Source organism: Lathamus discolor, chromosome 6 (assembly GCF_037157495.1).
Source record: "Lathamus discolor isolate bLatDis1 chromosome 6, bLatDis1.hap1, whole genome shotgun sequence".
Taxonomy (NCBI): Eukaryota; Metazoa; Chordata; class Aves; order Psittaciformes; family Psittacidae; genus Lathamus; species Lathamus discolor.
In genome coordinates, this window is record NC_088889.1 from 51,228,737 (window position 1) to 51,247,877 (window position 19,141).

The window sequence follows — 19,141 nt, forward strand, 5'->3', positions numbered from 1 at the left end:
TTATCCAGTGCACACACTGCAGTTTAATCAAATGCTTTCATAAGGTGTATTTTGTAGTCATGTACTTTATTAAAAGGAGAAATTTATGGCAAAGTGTGTTATCAAATATTGATACCCAAAATATTTTTTTACATAGTTAATGTTTTTCTGCATATCTCTTTTTCAGCTTTCTGCTTTCCTGATTCCAGCAGAGGATCAAGGCCAGCAAGAAGAGAGGGGTGGAAGAAGGCACTTACAGAAGATAGAACGTTTGCACTGGTGCTGTGAGCTGCTTTAGTGGTGAGAGGTCAGTGCAAGACCGTTGACCTATGTCTGCTGTTGGTTTGGGATGGATACTTGCACTCAGTAGTTGTGTAAATTGGAGCTTTCAAACAGTAAAATTTAGAATTCCTTTCCTGGGAAGGCTTTACTGAATCACTTCTGGCTGCATTCTGAGCTGTGTGAGATGAGCTGGCAAGATGATAAGCAGCTGGAGGCCTTTTCTGAGAAGGTTCAGTGGGGTAGGTTAGTGGTGGTCATGGTAATATTTTGCTCTTACAGAAAGGGAGCTTAGATCATGTTTTCAAAGGCTGGAAAGGTTGGAGTTGCCTTATTGGAGAATGAGGTCGTCACTCAGTTTGCTGAAGATAATAGGTTATTGGCCCACACCTACATTGCATATACCCAAGGAAGGGTTGTCTGCCTTGTTTGCAAAGACCTACCTTAGGGCCAGGATTATCCAGCATAGCTGAGCTGTGCCCTCTAGGCCATCAGCATGCGCACTGGGTGTGTGAGGTGACTTTATTAGCAGGGGACTGACAATGTTGGATTTACAGCCCTTTGAAACTGTGCTTTCATATTTGTGTAGGTGCAGCAGGATTTCCTGCAGCAAGTCTTTTTTGTGTGTGTTGGCAAAGATGTTAGAAGTTACCTAACTTCTGGCATACAAGTTATCTGTGAGGTAGACATCACTGATGCATTGGATACCAGTTTTCTTGCTATCATTCAAAAATCAATGCTTAAAAGTAATGATGCTTTTAATGGCCTGGGAGCTATTTCATTTGTTTTGGCATTGTTTCTTCCCCATCTGTCAGATGCTGCCTTAGGGCAGGTTGTACAGAAAAAGCCTGCAGGCCTGACTTACTTTGCTGTTTAATTAAGTACTGTTACTGTGCAAGTTGAGACAAATGTACCAAGCAGTGCCTGTGATGACTAAATGAATGTCTATCCAGCAGGAGCGTGCATGTGTGCAGGCCACGTGCATTCTGAACTGGGATGTGGGTATGGGCCCGTATGCGCCTTTGGGACTGCAAATAAAAATACAGTTTTGGTCAGTGCAAGACTGTGGTCTGATTTGGGACAGTGGTCCGATGTGGGATAACCAGAGCGAGCCTTGCCATTGAGATTTTAGGTGGTTCAGCACAACAAAACAGCTGTTAGCACAGTGCTTGTGTTCCCAGGTGCTCAGCATCCAAAACTGAAATTGAATTGCTCAGCTTCTGGTGCATTCATGTTGTCTGGTTCGACATAAGGGTTCAGTCCAGTAGGATGAGAGCCCAAGAAAATCAGGCCATGGAATGGTTTAACTTTTGAATTGACCCCTGCCTTGCCTGGCAGTCATGCACTGTGTGTTCTTATGCACCTGCAAGGTTGTGGCTTGCAGTCAGACAGGGCAGAATGAGTATGGATTTTACTAACCCCAGAAGATGTTCCAGTTGACTGGCTAAAGTAGCCTATACTGACAAAAGCACTTTTGAGGCAGTGAAATTGTGTTGCTGTAGGGCTTTTGCCAATACACCAATAACCTGGAGTTTGTCATGCCTTGCAGCTGGCATTACTCTGTTGGCAGGGGTTCTCTGTGCAGATCCTTGCAACATCACTGGGTTTAGGGAAAGGTGGGGGTCCTGCACTGGGGAGGAAGAGCAGAGGCAAGGGACACACTAAGGGACTTGCCTGAGTTCATGCAGAAAATCTGTGTCAGAGTGAACATTTGGATTCATGTGCAGGTTCTGTCACACTGAGTTTGTCCTTGGTTTTTTTTCCTCTTTGTGCATTTAGTTTTAGAGTACTATTTCTCCTTGTTACTTACACTGCAATTGGTGGGTAATACTAGTAACCTGTTGTTAATTAGTGGTGAATTACATAGGAATACTTCTCCCCATTCTGTAGCAAAAGTTCACAGCCTGTATCCAATGAATGCTTGCTCAAATATGACTTGCCCATGAAGCTACTGTCTATTGGATTGGACCAAGTGAACTTCATTACAGAAGTACTTTTGGTCTTCTAACCACTTTTTCAGTTAGCAAAGCACTTCCCATTATGAAGCTCATGTATAATTAATATGTTGTTATGCATTTGTAAATACACCCCTGTGGCACAGCTTGCCATTTTCTGTCTTCTGGAGAGATAATTTATAATTATCAATGTGATTCAGAATAGACCTTTGCCTCAGTGTTTTAAAATAGAGCATAAGCATGTGTGTTACTTAATGTTGCTGCTTCTTGTCTGGTTTCACGAGTGGCTTGTCTCATTTCTGGAAGTCTGTTATAAAGATGACTGAAGCCAAGAGAACCTGGTTATGTCACTGAATTCAGGATGAGGCCCCACATATTCATCTTGGTGCTGTGGCACAGATCAACACCTCTGTGTTCTTTGGGACCATGAGGCTCAGAGCCCCGGGTCACCCTTAGCCCGTTGTGGCTCCCTCCTCCACTGCCTGGGCTCTCAGGGAGAGACGTTTCACCGGGCTGTCCTGCTCTCACTTGCATTCCCTGAAGTCCAATGTAGCTCCCTAAAGCCAGACCCTGTCTTTGCAGGTGAGGGGAGGCAGCCCCACCCTGTGGGAGGCCATGAGCACAAACACTTGACTTCCAAAAAGGGTCTAGGGAGGGCTGCCTTTCCCTGAATAGCTCACTGGGTGAGTCATTAAGCATGCAGAGGCAGCCAGTGCCACCAGCTCTGCTCGTGGCTAGGAAGGATAGATCAGACAGGAGACAGCCTTGATTGCTTTCTGATTCATGGCCTGCCATCCCTGTGTGAATCACCGTGGTTTATAAACCTGCAGCTGTTGCCTGCCAGCTTTCTGGAAACAGACAGATCCTCTCATCCTGGCAGTGAAGCCAAGCTGGCCTGAAAGACCTGTATGTGGTGCTCAGTGGAGCAGGACCTGCAGTCTTGAGGAAAATCTCAGACTGTTTGCTATCTGAATGCAAGTACAGTCTCAGCTATGTGTCTGCCCAGTCCTCACCCAGCATAACATGCAGCTCGGTCTCGACCTGGGATTTCTGAGCTTTCAGATCAGAAGGAGGGACAAGTTAGCATCCCTCGCTATGGCCTGGCAGCTGCTCTGTGCTTATACGTGGAAATAACTGTAGTGGCTTCTTCTTTATTTTTGTTTTGTTTTTTCGGTGTGTTTTTTGGTGGGGGTTTTTTGGTGTTTTTGTTTTGTTTTGTGGTAGAGGATGTAATTTGAGGGAAAGGAGGAAAGGTTCCTGAAATCTTCTTCAGCAAGAGGGTAGCCAGCACAGTGAGCATTGTTACCATCCTCTTGGCTGTCAGTGATCTGAACCAGGGTCAGTTTCAGCAGACCTGTGGTGCATTTCCCTCTAAATGCAGCCCTGATGTTAGAAGGGGTGGGCAAAAAGCCAAGCACAATCCTTAGAGGGTGTTACTGGAAGGCATCTCTGCTCTGGGCAGATGTACCTGTTCTAGGTTGTGCAGGCGTGTGTGGCTGCAGGAGCCTGCCTCGCTGCTGCCGTGCCTGTCCTGTGGCTAAATGAAGCCTCTGGGAGCTGTAAATCTGTCACCTCCCATGAGCACTGCATTCACAGGGCGTCTTCTCATTGAGAATTTACAAGTCTCTTCAGTGCACATAGTACCACCAGCATCCAGCCCTCCCCACTGCCCTGGGCCTTTTTGTGCTGCAGCATGGTAATTCATTTGAGCATTGCTGGAGGTTCTGATCTCTTCTGAAGATAACTCTGAAGGGTTATTCTCCTTGATATATGCCACCATCTCAGAGCTGCCCCCTTTGGCAGTGAAATAGCCTTCTGCTGCCAACTGCTGTTGCCAGATGTTCTTCTAGAGAAAAATGTTTTCTTGCAAAGTGGGGACCGGGGACGGGCATGGGTGGGACTGAAGCCTGTTCTCACCCTTGTTTTCCCTGTTAGCTTGATTTATTAATTTCTGAAGCACAGGCATGGCTGAGGTTTTTGAGTGGTCTGGCATGAAGCAGAAGGAAACAGTTCCCTGCGAATAAAATACATTTATGCTGCAGAGTGGGCAACTGCTGTTCCCAGCCTTATTCACCTGGCTCTAAAGCCAGATTTTAGCAATGTAGCAGCAAAGATAATACTGCCTGACCCAACCTGGTAGCCACTAGATGTGCAGCCTGTGACATGGGCTGCACTTGTTGTAGCCCTAGTGCTGAGAAACCTGTTCAAGAGTGTAGCAGGTCTGGTACGCTGCATGGGGACTGACCCACAATGAATTCCCATTTGTTATGTATATGTGGGAGAAATAAACAAAGTGAAAAAAAATTAATGACTCCAACACATTGTGGGGATTCAGAAAGGAGAGGGCATTTGAGCGGATAACAAAAACATTCCCCGTTACGGTTGTAAAGATTAAAAATACCCAAAACGTAGAGAGGGATCTATTTAAGGCAGTTGTAACTAATGTCAGTGAGGATAGTGTATTCTTTGGAGACAGATTATTCCATAAATGTTAAGGACAGAGGTTTCTGTTGCTGCCTTCAGAAACGGCAGTTACAGGCTGCAGTTAGGAGCCAGATACTTGGATTTTCTGGCTGACAGGTCTGGCATTTCATTTGTTTCAGTTCAAAGAGGGAGAGGTCAGCATGAACTATGCTGAAGTTTCCTTACCATAACATTGATCATAATTCTTGGTTTTGACTTGATCACTCAAATGACAGTAGGTCTGATTCATTCACTGCAAGTATCGATCTGAAGTGAAATGAGTCTCCAGAAATGACAGCAGGGTAGGGAGAGAAAAGGAGGATGAAGGCAGTACAGGAAGGCCACATGCTGGTGCCATCTGTCTTCCTTTCATATGTGTGAGGTCTCGCACTGTGTAGGTCACCCACATGGATACAAGAGCTTTTTATCTAAGCAAGCACTGTCTAGCACCCCTGAAGTTAGTTGAATGGCTTGCTTACTGTCTTCCTTCAGGAAAAGGTCAGAAGTGTGAGTTCTCGCAGGAGGAGAGCAGTAATGCTGACCTTTTGGGAGAAGGGGTGTGATGACTGATTCAAGTTTTCTGATTCTCTTTTTTTTTTATTTCCAGGAACTTGCTGAGCCAGGAAGATGCGTGAATATACGGAAAAGAAGGAAACATGTGGGACCATCTGTCTCAAGTACCTGCTCTTCATCTTCAACTTCTTTTTCTGGGTAAGAAAATTCAGTCTGTTTTAGAGGCATGGAAATGGCACTTCAGTTTTGGTGTTGGGGCACAAAAATCTAACAGTGTAACTACGTTTGGGAAGGCTCAGGTGTGAATTGCTGTACACAGATAGATGCTTCAGATGGCTTGCATCTAAGGCTGCCTGGGGTGCTAAGCTGGCCGCCTTGAAGCCCAGTCCCTCCCAGTGTACTGTGGCCCACTCCCCATCGTGGTGAGACCTCTGGGGGTTCTTCCTTTAGTGTAGATAATCTCTGGCTCATCTTATGGAGCTGAAACACATCCTGGCATCCCAGTCCAGTTGCTCTAGGAGATTAGGACACTCAAGCATCAGATGACCTTCATTTGCTTGCTTCTCTCTCTCTCTGTCCAGCTGGCTGGTGGGGCTGTGATGGCAGTGGGTGCCTGGACCCTAGCTGAGAAGAGTGACTACATCAGCCTGCTTTCCTCCAGCACATACTCTGCAAGTGCTTATATTCTGGTGGTGGCTGGGGTGGTTGTGATGGTTACCGGCATCCTTGGTTGCTGTGCCACCTTCAAAGAGCGTCGGAATTTGCTAAGAGTGGTGAGTTTCACTTGGTTGTTTTGTTTTGGGGAGAATTCACCGCATTTGCTCTTGAAACATGCTGAGAGGGAGGGAAATGTCTTGGTTGTGTTCTGCGCCAACCTTATTTGTCCTAGAGCAAATACCGCTAAGGCCTCCAGCTCCTAACAGCAGTACTGTCTGTGTCCTGGGGGACAGGCAGAGTATTTCCTTTCATCCACATAAAGAATGTGCTTACCACTGCATGGTTCAAAAGTACAAAGTATAGTCATAATAGTGGTATCTTGTGTAAGAATGTCTGTTTGAAACTATTCAAAACAATATCTTGTGCCTTTTCTTTCTTCCTTCTTCCCTGCCCATCCCACATTCTCTTTGGGAAAAGCTGTAGCAAAACTGTCTGTTAATGAAAGTGCGTTCAAGCCAAACAAACACACATTTGCACTTGGCTGTCAAAAAGCAGAGCATTTCCAATGAGTATTTTCTTTAGTTGCAGAAAAAACCCCAAAACAACTTAGTGTTGCTTCCACAAAAAAGCCACACTGTTTTGCTAATCTGCTGCTGCTTTTATGCCATTCCCTGTGTTGCTTCCTGGGCAAACTGCTTGCCCACCTACACTGAAGATTTTGACCAGCCCTAGGATTTCTTTTCTGCTTCCTCCCTCTAAATCTCCCTTTAAATCTCAGTGTAGCAGCAGACATTTTTAGTTTTGGGGCTAAAGTGAGCGCAGTGACTGAAGTAACTATCAGTGGCTCTTTACTTTCACAGATAGAGAAAAAGGTACCTCAACAACTCTTGATCAGCTCCTTCTTTTGCAAGTGTTCATTCACCCGACTGTCCTATTTTCCCACTTTGGTTTGAATAGAGGAGCAGAAACAGGAGTCATGAGCAAGCTTGATGCTTGTACCACTGCTTTGAAAGCCTGGTAATCCGTATGAAAGGAAGAGTAGAGCCAAGAAGGGAAAATAAAACACAGAGGAGGATTCAGTGAGTGCACTACTGATGCTTGTTCATTAGACTCCTGGTCTGTAGTGGTCTGTTTTGGCCTTGTTTCACTTACTCTCCATGCCAAAGAGATCTCCCTTTGTCTTCTTGCCTCAGCCAGAAGCTACAGATGAAAATCTGGTGGGGTTTTCTTTGTTATTCTGCCACAGAAAACTAATAATTGTCTCTTGGGAAGAAAAGGTCACTCTGTCTCCTTACACCATGCATCCTTTTAGAGTGGCTGGTTGTGACAGGCCTATTATCTCTTCTTGCTTGTGCTCTGCTTTGGCTGCTGGTGACTAATCTGCACAAGAGCTAGGACTGTGCTTGCCAGGGCTGGGTGAGCCTGGCTGGGGGCCTTTGCCAGCTCTGAGCTCAGACAGTAATGTGACAGTTTCACAGTCAGTGCCTCAGGGTCTGTGTCAGCCTTCCCCAGTTTCAGTCTGTACCAGAGGCCCACATGAATATGGGAGGGAACCCTGTAAGCAGCACTCTCTGCTCTCCCCTGTGCCTTTTTGGTGCCTTAGTTACTGAAAGCTTTGGGTGCTGTTTGTAAAATGCATATCTGGTTTTTAATTTGTTTTTCTGTTGAAGGCTTGGGAAGCTGTGAATTTTTTTGCTGCCTTTCTATCTGAGTTTTATAGGCCCACTTCAAGGTTTTTTATAGTTTTTAATTGCTGATCACTCACAGCCGTGCTACTTTTTGTGTCATTGCTTATTTGCCTTCCCTGTCCCTCCTTAGCCAGGTCATCTGCTGAGGTTTGGGCAGTGAATGTGGAGTTTCTCTGGCTGCATGAGCAGGCATGGCAGTGTCTCTGCAGCCTGGCTGGCTGTGATGCTGCAATCCAGTTCTTTACAAGCACACAAACCACTATTATATTGTGCTTCAGTCAAGGTTCATGTTTTCATACACAGAAATATGCAAGCAAGAGTCTTTGGGAAAGGACCCATCAAATAAAGACCTTGCACATAAAGAAGGTGGCTTTCTTCAGGATTGGCCCCTCATGCTGCCACTTCTAGTTAGCTGCTACCTTGGATAGGGAGAAGGGAACATCCATTGGTTATGGTTTGTGTTCTGGCTGCATTTCAGCCTGGAGCCCTCTCACTGGGGTGTGATTGCTGACTTATGAGTATAGCTGCTACATGTCTCTTCTTCAGGTAGTAGAAAGAGCACTCCAGAGAGTGATTTGGATAATAGGTGGGTTGAAGCATTCTTTGTGTTAATCACAGAAAACAGACCAAAGCTTGGTGCTTCACTCAAATTCTTGAAGGTGGATGGAAGAAACCTGAGCTATGTAGATCTTGAGGAGACATCAGATTGCCCTGACTCTGGCTGGGATCCAGAGTAAGAGTGAATGTTGCTCAGAACCCGCCCAAGCATGTGTCTACTACAGGCTTTTGGGTGATCCCACGTTTCTGACTTCTTCTGCAGCCTCTTGGGAAGTGAGTGGAGCATGTCCCTGCAGCTCCATGCCAGAGCAGGCTTACTCCTCCCAGAGCAGACCTCTAAGAAAGCCCTGCAACTCCTGATGAAGAGCAAGGGGAGCAGCCCTGTGCTCTGTGTGTGTCCAGAGTGAAAGCCTCTGCTTCCCTATGTCAGCACCATACCTGGAAGTAGCCCCGAGGGAACGATGAGACAGAGATAAGGTTAATAATGCAGTGTATCAGCAGAGACAGGCTGGATTCATGGGTGGCCGAGGCACTAACCTCCCTTAGAAAGTTTCACAAGGGCCTTGTGACTCAAATTTGTTAAGGTCTGTTGGGTACGTGTTTGTATCCACTGTAAGCCAGCACAGTGAGCTGAGCTGTGGTGACACAGCTCAGCTCTACCTGAATGCCCCTGACATGATGACACAGAGCAGGGAAAAATAAATAAACTTTCCAGTTCATTGGTTGTTGTCAGCAACCTGCCACCCTCCTGCCCCCTCCTTGGCAGAGGAATGATGTCAGAGCAGTTAGGGTATAACTAGGTCCCAACAAAAGAAAGCCAGCCTTTGTGTCAAGGCATGCTGATCATGCCCCCTTTCAACCTCCTGTGAGTGTGAGTGTTGAGACCAGCCTTCAGCTATCCCACACTCCACTGGGTGACTCATTCCCCTGGTATGAATGGGTACCTTGTACAGGCATCTGCAGAGATGGTCAGTGTTTGGCTGCGGGGGAGAGTGTGGGGTTGGGAGTGAATGCCTGAGATTGTGTGCTTAGATTAAAGCCCAGTCTGCAGATAAAACCCAGCTGTCCATCCTTCGCAGCTGCTGAATCCCAGCAGGGTGAAAGAGGAAGCCTGAGTGTTTGTGTCGTTTTACTTCTGCAAAGGGGCTTGGAAACACCTAGTGAAGGAGGATGCATAGTAGGAGCGTTACAGTTGAGCAACGGAGGGCATCTGTGCTGTGTAGGTCAGCTTGCTGTATCCAGGCCTTTGCTGTCCTTCTTTGTGCCAAAGAGAGACAGTTTGATGTCCACTTACATTTGCAGGGATCTGTTTGCTTCATCCCTTGGGAACAGCTCTTTCCTAAAGTTGGGGTAAAACAGAAAATAGGAACTATTCTGTTTGTTCTGTCCTGGGGAGGTCACCTCTTACAGGGACTTAACATGAGGTTCTTGTTATGGCTGGAACTGGTGTCTCTTCAGCTTTATCTACAGAGAGATCAGTTTAACAACAGTCTTAAAACAGCCTGGATCTGTAAAGAAACTGTCCATTCCTGATGAGGAGCAAGGCAGGGGCTGTGTTTCAGGACAGCGGTTCTCCTTAAAAAGCTCTCTTTTACCCTAAGGGGGAAGTGCCACATCGCCCTCTGTCTTCAGGCCTGCCCAGTCGTTGAAATCTAGCACCCATGGTTTGGCTTTCCTCCCTGTTTGTGTGTAGGAACAATACTCCCAGTTTTCTGTACTGTCCCTTTGATTTTCCTTCTAGTAAGCAGGGTACATGGCTTTTCATTTCACTGCCATTAAGCCCTTTTAAGAAATAGTCATGTTCTCATCTTAATTTTCTAAGAGCTCTTCTTACATTGCTTTGAGATGCTGAGCTTTTTCCCCTAGATCCTAGTTCAGCAGAACATATAGTCACAGTCCCGAGTGTGCTAAAGTCCATCCACTTCGATAGTGCCCTTCAGCCTGTGGCTGAGCCCCACAGAAGTCTCTGGGAACATAAATCTATGGTTTATGCTTAGCTATATCCTTGATGAAATTGGACCTTTGTTGCTTCAAATCATCATTATAATATACACTGCTTCTTACTAAATAGGTAAAATGCCCTAAAAATATCGAAACAAGCGAAAGTGTAATTTTTTTAAAACATATTGATGTCAGAGTCAGATGTTTTCTATGAGACTGAGTATAGTCGTCAGGTTATCCAAGAACCACTTTCTTTTGTCCAGTGATCTTATCTCGATTGCCTGCACTTTTCCATTTTCTACATCCCTCTGGCTCTGTGAGTTAAACTTATGCTTGCTGCTGCTTGTCTTCAGTTATCCTGTGGTCAGTTTGTTGTTTTTTTAACCTGTGGAATTGCTTCTTTCCTAGCTGTTCAGGTCTTAATGCCAGCCCCTGCCTTTGTATACTGCTGCAGAAAAGCATCAATGAGGACAATCGTGCATTTTGCCAGTTAAGGAAAAGCTGATTCTCAGCATCTCCTTATATCCTGTTTTAATGTTCTGCTTTTCCCATTATTTTACAGTACTTCATATTGTTGCTGTGCATCTTCCTCCTGGAGATCATTGCTGGAATTCTGGCCTATATCTACTACCAACAGGTGAGTGGACTTAAGAGACTCAAATCAGGGACAGAAGACAGCTGATTATCATCCCATTTCTTGAGCCAGAATTGGGCTTGGAGGCTTGGGACCAAGGGTTTGGTTGTGGTTCAGCTTTTCTCCTGTCTGTACTCACTCCCCTCCTCATACAGAAGCCCTTGGATTATATACTGGTTTCGACAAAGTGGTGGTGGTTGCTGTAGAGAGGCTGCTCAGCTCTTTCCTGTGGTTCACCTTTGTGCCTGCTTTTCTGATGCTTTTCTGCAGAGCCTTATACAAGACAATTTTTGACTCTGTGTCAATTTAGGAACTCTCCTAAGGCCCTTTAAGGCATACTGCAAGCAGCTGAAATTATGTTAGTGCCACTTAGTATATTCAGGACATAGGAACAGTTCCTGCTGCATCCAGCAAACAAGCTGCTGTACTTTTGAACTGGCAGAGATAATGAATGGTCCAGCTGAGAGGTCCTTTCAGGTCAAGAAGTTTTCGAGGTCTTTACTTAGTAGCCCAGCTGAGGGACTGGAGAACAGCACAGGCTCCCAGCTGCTGCAGTTCTAGCTTGGCACTTTTTGCAGTTGCAGAGACTTAAGTCATTGCTTTGTTTTCAAAGGGAATTTAACCACCAAGGCACAGACAACCTGCAATGTCTGGGAATTGACTGGGAATGGTAATGACTTTCCGAAAAGCAGCTGAACAACCCAACTTGATGGCTTCAGTGCCGGGATTCTTTGCTGTTCCTTTTTCTCTTGGGCTTTCTGTGCTTGGCCTCTCTAAGATGGGCACTGGCAGTTTGTGAGGAGCCAAAGAACTGTGCTGACTCCTGCCAAAAGAGATCAGTGATAGGCATGTGCATATTTAACAGGGAAAGACCAATCCTGGCAGGCATGGTGAGAAACCAGGGTCTGTCCATCCATCTGTGCAAAGGCAAGAGGTTCATGTATGACAGTGGATGAAGATAAGCTGATCCTTAGGTTGAAATAAGGGACAACATATTTAGAGCTGTACCCTTGAGTGCTTTAGATCACCTGGGGGCATCTCTGATCAGTAACTGCACGTCCCTCTGCTCTCTTGCTGATGAATCCCCCTTCTGTCCTGGTTGCAGGCTGCTTGCTCTGTTTGCCTCCATTTTTATTTCAGCCCTTGCTTTGGTCTCTAAGGCTTATGCACGTGTATCTAAACTATTTTTTATGTTTTATCTCTGTTCCATGCTGCAGTTCTTCCCCGTGAGCCCGCAGGTAACGGCTTTTCTCCCAAGTAACAATCCTGCTAATGGACTCTCCTCTTTATTTGCCTGTGCCTTCCAGCTGCTGAACCTTTTCCTTTCTTTTTATTACACTAAGTCATTTGCACTTCTGTAGAGCTTCCCAGTCCAGAATCTCAAAGCACTTTGCAAATACTACTAACTGAAGCCTTATGTCATCTCTGTGAGGTAGGTGTTGTCCCCATTTGACACATGGGGTTGGAAAAAGCAGTGTTTCAAAGGGAGAATAAACTGCAGACTGTATTCTGCACAGTTCAACATAACCAGATGCTTGACTTCTCATTTACTACTTTGTAGAATAAAAGGTACATAGAGAGGCTACACACCTGTTTCATTCATTGACTGTCTAAAATGCATGCTGATGTTATTTATTGGTATAGGAAACTTAGAATTTCACAGGTGTTGGACTAAAGCAGTATTGCTGTATGAACCAGGATGACAAAACAGATGTGGCTCTTTGGCACTTTTTGGCTGTCACCAAGATGGGTGAGAAGAATTCAGCTATGTTAAAAGAGCCTACACAGGAGTAAATGGCTGAATCCAGTCACCTGGACATGCCAGTGGTTTATGATGATGCTTTCAGAAATTTTGTACTTGCAAAATCAGACTTTGTCTCTCTTATCAAGAAAGGCCTTGCAGTAGTTTTGCAATTGCACACTTGATTCCCTCCTGTAGCATCCTTTTTGATGCTGATACAAGAGCTATTCAGACTATAGAGCTTCAGTCCAGCATGCCCAGGACTTCTTACTGCTCCTGGACAGAGTGATTTGGTTTTTAGTATTCTGTCACAGGCTTCAGAGAGCAAAGAATGCACATGGTCTCATAGGCATATTCATATTTAAGCAGGCAGTTTTGTATTCTCTTTTGATGCAGGCATGGTTTGGCAATCTTATATATTCAAGGTTAAGAACCACATGGTGATGTGTAATACAGGGTGAAATTTGGTCCTGAGGCACTTCCTTCCAGTTACTAAATGGAGGCATAATCTGTAATTGCTTGGAAATAAGCCTGTCCAGTACAACCTTGGAGGATGATCTTGGAGGAAGCCATAGCTTCCACTAGGCTCTTTGCTTTCCTGTTGGAGCAAAGGCAACAAAATGTATGCAGGGCTCTGGGTTGCTGTGAGGGGTGAGTTTGCCTTGTGATTTTATCCCACTTATCTCTTCCATTCAGCTGAGCATGGAACTGAAGCAAAATTTGAAGAACACCATGACCCAGAAGTACCGGAAGGAGGGAGAAGAAAGTGTTACCAGTGCAGTAGACAAATTGCAGCAGGAAGTAGGTATCTTTAAAAGCAGGGAGAATTAATTGCAGGGCTTAAGATCAAACACGCAAAAGGCATTGTGGGCTCTTGGCATCCAACATACAAGTGTTTCTTCTGTATGCTACTGCTTCTGCTGCTTCTGATTCAAGACAAGGTTGGGTGGGTACAAGGCTTGGGCCGTGCAACTGACAGAATTGCGTGGTGTGATCTCTGAATTTGATGCCCGGTAGCACTGGGGAAACAACATCTGAATTGCTCCCAGAGTGAACTGGAGCTGCCAAGTCACTCTGACAGCTGTTTCTACTTCCCACTTCAAACCTTAGAGAAATTGCTGACATTTTTCATTAAGCTACTCAGTACCCTAGAGACCAAGATGTAATGAAAGAAGAGCATTCCTGCTGCTGCTGCTAATTTGCCTGGCTCAGAGGTGGTTCAGGTTAGGGCTGCTGCAGTTCTGACAGGCTTTCCCACAGAAAGGACCCTTGTGCACAGGCACTTTCAAAGCATGGGGCCTACTATACACATACTGCCATAGCAGGTGCATTTGTACTGCATCTACTCAGTTAGTTGTAATACTGATAATTAAAATTGCCCTGTTACCACCATTAACACTCTCCAGTCCAGTGGTTAAAAACTGAGGCAGCTGCAGGTGTGCTCTGATCACAGTTAATCCCAGCAGTAACCAAAAGTCAACAGCTGCTGGAAGATGGGATGAAGCTGGTATTTAGTGGCCACTTAGGGACTCTTTAAAAGTCACTAATAATTATAGTAGCCTAAAAAAAAAGCCTATGGGATAGCTGGATTCTCTCTGTGAATGAAGGTGAATCCCAGGGCTTGGTGTGGGAGGCTGGAGTGAGAAGGAGGTTGCAGTGCTTGCAGGCTCAGCCTTTGCTTTGTGTGCCTGCAGTTCAAGTGCTGTGGAAGCAATAACTACACAGACTGGGCTGACAGCCTGTGGATCAAATCTCCAGAGGCCAGTGGACGGAAAGTCCCAGACAGCTGCTGTAAGACGATAACCGACCTATGTGGCCGAAGAGACCATCCTTCCAACATCTACAAGGAGGTAAGGAGCAAAAGGGCTTCAGAGCTGCTTGTCACAAAGAACGTAAAGGAGGTGGGCAGGGAGTGAGGGTGCTAGATTATTGCTGCAAAGTGTCAGTAGGTTTCAAAGTCAGTAGGATTCCCCTGGAAAGCAGAGTTCATTTCTCTAGTTGAGAATTCAGCCATCTGGGCTATTATATGTTGATATAGAGAAAAAGAGTAAGTTGTATTTGCTACTCCAGAGTATGCTGGTGATAGGGGGAAATGGGAGAAGTTTTGATTCTGACAAGAGACTTTGGATGTGAGCCCTGCATTTGTTAGCTGCCTGTTACTGAAATTACTGTGAGGTGCAAATGGAGATACTTCTGGTCTTTGATTTGATATAATGTGGTTTGACCTACAGCATGAAGAAACAGCGTACAGGAAAGAAAGAGGGCCCCAGAGCAGACAAATTAGACCAGTTGCAGTGGGCTGCAGTTTGAAAAGAAGTCTGGAGTTCAGACAGAGTGGCTTGTCTGTATTGTAGAAGAAGCAAATTGAATCCCAGCCTAGCTGAGTAAGCAAACATGTAGTTCTCGGGCCATTTATTTATCCAGTTTACATAAGGCTGGTGAAAGTTCTTTTGTTTATTTTGTCATCCTCCAGTCCTGTCACCTAGCTATAAGTTGCTTACTGTGGTACTCTCTATGGGGTAGCATGGACCTTTTTTGTCTCAGTGAAACCATCACCTTGGCTGGTTGTACTGAGCCTGGGGAGCAGAAATTTGAGCTTTTTCCTTGTTCCTATCTCCCCGACAGTTAAGGAAGGCTGTGGATAAAGAGGTGGCACCTTCAGACCAGGTATTTCTTCTCACAGTCTGTGCTTTGAGCAAGACTTGGAAGAGAAGTGTGAATACCATTTGCATTAAGCTAAGTAACGAACAGCTAAAAGGAAACTAATCATCTGTCTTTGTGGAATGAATAGGGAATGAAGCTCAGTCTTTCTGATCTACCAAAGCTGCTCTTATGCCCTGCTGCTTGGCTGGAGTTTTGCTTTTCAGGAAGAAACTGTAATGTTTGTGCCTTCCAGACAAGACACAGTGAGGAATTGCAGAAAAGAGTCCAAGGGATGATGAGGTGTTTCTGAGAGTGGGGCCATTTGAGGGGCAGGGCTGGCAATTCCCATCCCCTTTCTGTGCTGCATGAAGCTGGAGGCAGCTGCCCAGTTCTGAGATGCTGCATATCATGATATGAGGTCTCGGTCAGAGTTCAGATAGGATTTTAGTGCCTTTGGGGAAGAAAAACCATAAAAGGTTCAGATGAAGGAACAGGAGTAACTGCTTCATATCAAGGCAGCTGGGGCTGGCCATCCAGTGAGGCTTTTGCCATCCCTACCTGAATGGTCATGTGCTCACTTTTTCCCTCTGCCTGCATGCATGTTAGGTGTCTGTGTTCACTGTAAACTCCTGGAGCATGAGGGACACCAGCACCCTTGCAGGGTAGCAGTAGTAAATCTGTGCAGTAAATCCCCTTGAAGTTACCATGGAAAACCTCCCTCGATAGAGTGAACAGCTTAATTATTTAAAGGACACTCTTCCAAAATTAAAATTTTAAAAACCAAACCCAAACAAACCCCCCAGCAAACACAGAGAATGCTTTTACTGATTTATTTGTGCCTTACGACAACAAAAATGGGCCTGGAACAGGGAGGGAAAGGTCATGCAGCCAGCCAAGGATGCGCTTGCAGGGCAGAGGCAGGCAGAGGCTGGCTTTCCAAATTCACACTGAAATGAACTGCTGTCATAAATAGCAGTGGGAGGAATTTATTCTTCAAATGCTCCTGCCACGTTAAGAGTTCTTGGTACTGGACCCACTTAGCTGCATTTCCGTGGCCTTTTGGCCTGATGAGAGTAAATACCTTCTCCAGGCATGTGCTGGGCAGTGAATGAGGGAACCTTTCTCCACATATCTCGCAGGGAAAAAATGACACGCTCCCTCTGTGTGTTGTGACCAGTTCTGCATTTCTCCTGCTCAGCTAGCAGCTGTCTTGGGTTTGTTCAACAGCTCCTGAGCCAGTAGGTCCAAAGCAATACAAAACATGATGCAGCTTTTCCAGTGATGTCGGGGTAAGCGCCTGCTCACAGGCAGCTTTTTGTAGCATTGGCTTCAAGGGTTGCAACCATTGGATTAAAGTGAACAAGAGGTTAAAATGAGGCTGATTTTCCATGTCCCTCCTTTCACCCTGCAGAGCGGTTGCATTACCAAGCTGGAAAACTTCATTCAAGAGCATCTGAAAATTATCGGGGCAGTGGGGATCAGCATTGCTTGCGTGCAGGTAAAAAGGCTGAGTGGAGTTTTGGGGGTGCCGGGCAGAAGTTAAAGGAACCCGCAAGCTCAGGGATGGAAAAAAACGAGATTTTAGGCTCTTCCCTGAGTGGCAAGAAAAAGTTGCCAAGAACTTCGGTACCCGAGGACTCACTGGCTTCAAAGCAAAAGCCTCTTCTGCTGGTCTGTAAAATTTGCTTCTGATGACAGAGTGCAGCTGGGCAAGGGGGAAGAGACTTCTGCTCCAGGGTTGTGGGAAAGGCAGTGCTGCCCATGGCAGGTGGTTTGGCAGCCTGAGGGAGACCTCTTGCGGGGATGTGCCGTGATTGCCCATGCATCTGGAAGGCCGGTCTGGAGTTCCCTACCCTGGTTCATTAGGATTATTTTAAGCCATCCAGAATTTCTCCCTCGGCTGTGTCCTACTGAAGAATGGCATTGTGTGCCTGCAAAGGATTTGGGAGAGGATGACAAATAAAGAGGTAGGATATGGATGTCTCTCCCTCCCATTTTAGAAGGCAAGGCACAGGATATTCTTCCAAATGCAGATGTCTCTCTGGGAGTTCCTCATCTTCCCCTTTGTTCTGGCAAGTAGCCACATTACACCCCAGAGAAGCTGCTGGTGATTAATTTTGAGGATTGGCACAAATTGTGTTATCTCCGCTATTTATTGCAAACTGGAATGCGGTATCCCCATGCAGGAGCTATTTGCTGGGTCCAGACTGTTAGCTTGCAAGCTTCAGTGCATCCATGCTGTTTTTTCATGCATTTCTCTCTTCTCTTTACACCCCGTAGATCTTTGGGATGATTTTCACCTGCTGCTTGTACAAGAGTTTAAAGTCAGAACCATATTAGTAGCTGCGGGAACTCTGTTGCTCCCCCTCTGCCTCTTCCCTTAGTGCCTGCCAACCTGATCACTCTCCTCCACCACCACCACTACAGAAGTGTCTGTAACCTGAGGACTGGCTCTGTAATTAAATGCCTTTCAAACCACGCAGCGCCTTACCTGCCCCTTTGGGGGAAAGTTACCCTCCTTGTCATGTAGAAGGCAGCTAGGAGTTCAGCTGGTCCTCTTCACTATCAAGAAACAAAAGAGCTGTGGATCTTCTGCTAGAAGCTTTAGCAAAACAGTGCCTTGATAACAGCTATGAAGCAAGAATGGTTTGCTCTCTGAGAAGTGGCTCAGCAGCACCAGCCATTGACTGTGAGGACAGATGATGTTTCTGTGCTGAGCTGGAGCCAGAGCTGAGTGTCCATACATGGAAGATTTCTCTCCCTCCTCCTAAGCTTCCTCAGCTGTTCTCCACCTGAGAAGATGCCTGCCTGGTTGCTTGGGGCAGGAGCTACTCTTCCTCCTGACTGGGAGCACAACTTGGTGCAGTTGAAATCTTGTCATGACTGGTGTTGCCAAGATGTGGGTGCCTTAGGATTTCTCAGCAATCCTTCCTCCTCTTCCTTGAAGCTTCCCCCAGCACAGTGCCATTAAGAGTCACGAGAGGCCTTTTGCCTCCTACCGATTCTGAAGCTAAGATGATGGACTGCTGTCGAATTCTTTTGGGTCTAGTCTGTTTTATTGAGTGGCTTCCAGTGTGAGTGAGAGAACTTCTCTTTCCTCCTACCTATCCCCTGCTGAGGTTTGGTGAAGAACTAGTCTGTTTCTGGAGCTGGCATATATTGCTACCTTCGGCCTGTTCAGTTAGTGGAAACACATTCTCACATCTCTTAAATGTGGAGAGATGCCCTTGGCTTGATTTTTCTGATTAAAGCTTCCAGGCTTGTCTCTCTTGTGCAGGAAATTAATGTATGCATATGTTTTATCAGCCTCCAAAAAGCTCACTAATCAGTTGAGGGTCTTCTGGCTTTAATGGGATCTGGAAGCCAACTTGACCGGTCACTGCTGACAAGGTCAGGAGAGTTGACATCAGCCACTTGCCCCAGTGTACTTGGTAAATTTGCAGTGCTGGGTTATCTGTCTGTTAATAGATTTTAACTAATTATTCTCTCTGCACTGGGATTCTGGGTACCTACAGGACATAGTCATCACCACTGCCATGGACTTGGTGCCATCATGATGCCAACAGGGTCTTAGCATGTCACAGGATCTTGTGTGCCTCTTGTCTTGCCCTCACCTTCATTTTAACCCACGAAGCAGAAAGAGCTGTGGGGCTTTGGAGTTTCTAAGCAGTGAAGACAAGCCCTTTTATAAATGGCCTGGCCTTTTAGTGGTACTGGCTGAGCCCTGACTCTTGGCAGCAGGCAGCTAACATGAGCAAAATCATCCAGATGCCTAAAGGGTCTTGCAGCATCGTGGGGTTTTTAGTTCACAGAGCAGAGATATTGAACTAACACTAAAGGGTGACAAGTTAAAATTCAGAGCAGGTCAATCTGAAACTCCCCCATCATCAGCCCCATGAAAGAATCCTCAACAAATGCAGAAAGAGAGGTGGAAGAACTGATGCGTATCCTTGGTTCCACAGCAGAAGGAAAGAGGAGAAAGAAATCTAAATTATTGTATAATGATCTAAAGGAGAAAACTCTAAATTATTTCTTGTTTTATAATCAAGTTCCTGATAAGTATTGACTACTAACTAAGAGGAAAACATTG

The 19,141-nt window shown here is 45.7% G+C and overlaps 1 protein-coding gene across 1 annotated transcript in view; it reads left to right on the forward strand.

Moving 5' to 3' along the window:
• The window catches only part of CD151 (CD151 molecule (Raph blood group)), a 31,011-nt gene extending 13,322 nt beyond the window's left edge, over positions 1 to 17,689 (forward strand). The window contains exons 2-9 of the mRNA XM_065682674.1: positions 167 to 286; positions 5,284 to 5,387; positions 5,771 to 5,962; positions 10,596 to 10,670; positions 13,105 to 13,209; positions 14,103 to 14,258; positions 16,463 to 16,549; positions 17,332 to 17,689. Coding sequence (XP_065538746.1) covers positions 5,304 to 5,387; positions 5,771 to 5,962; positions 10,596 to 10,670; positions 13,105 to 13,209; positions 14,103 to 14,258; positions 16,463 to 16,549; positions 17,332 to 17,391 — 759 coding nt within the window. The 5' untranslated portion in view covers positions 167 to 286; positions 5,284 to 5,303 and the 3' untranslated portion in view covers positions 17,392 to 17,689. The remainder of the gene's footprint in view (positions 1 to 166; positions 287 to 5,283; positions 5,388 to 5,770; positions 5,963 to 10,595; positions 10,671 to 13,104; positions 13,210 to 14,102; positions 14,259 to 16,462; positions 16,550 to 17,331) is intronic.
• Positions 17,690 to 19,141: the final 1,452 nt, after the last annotated feature.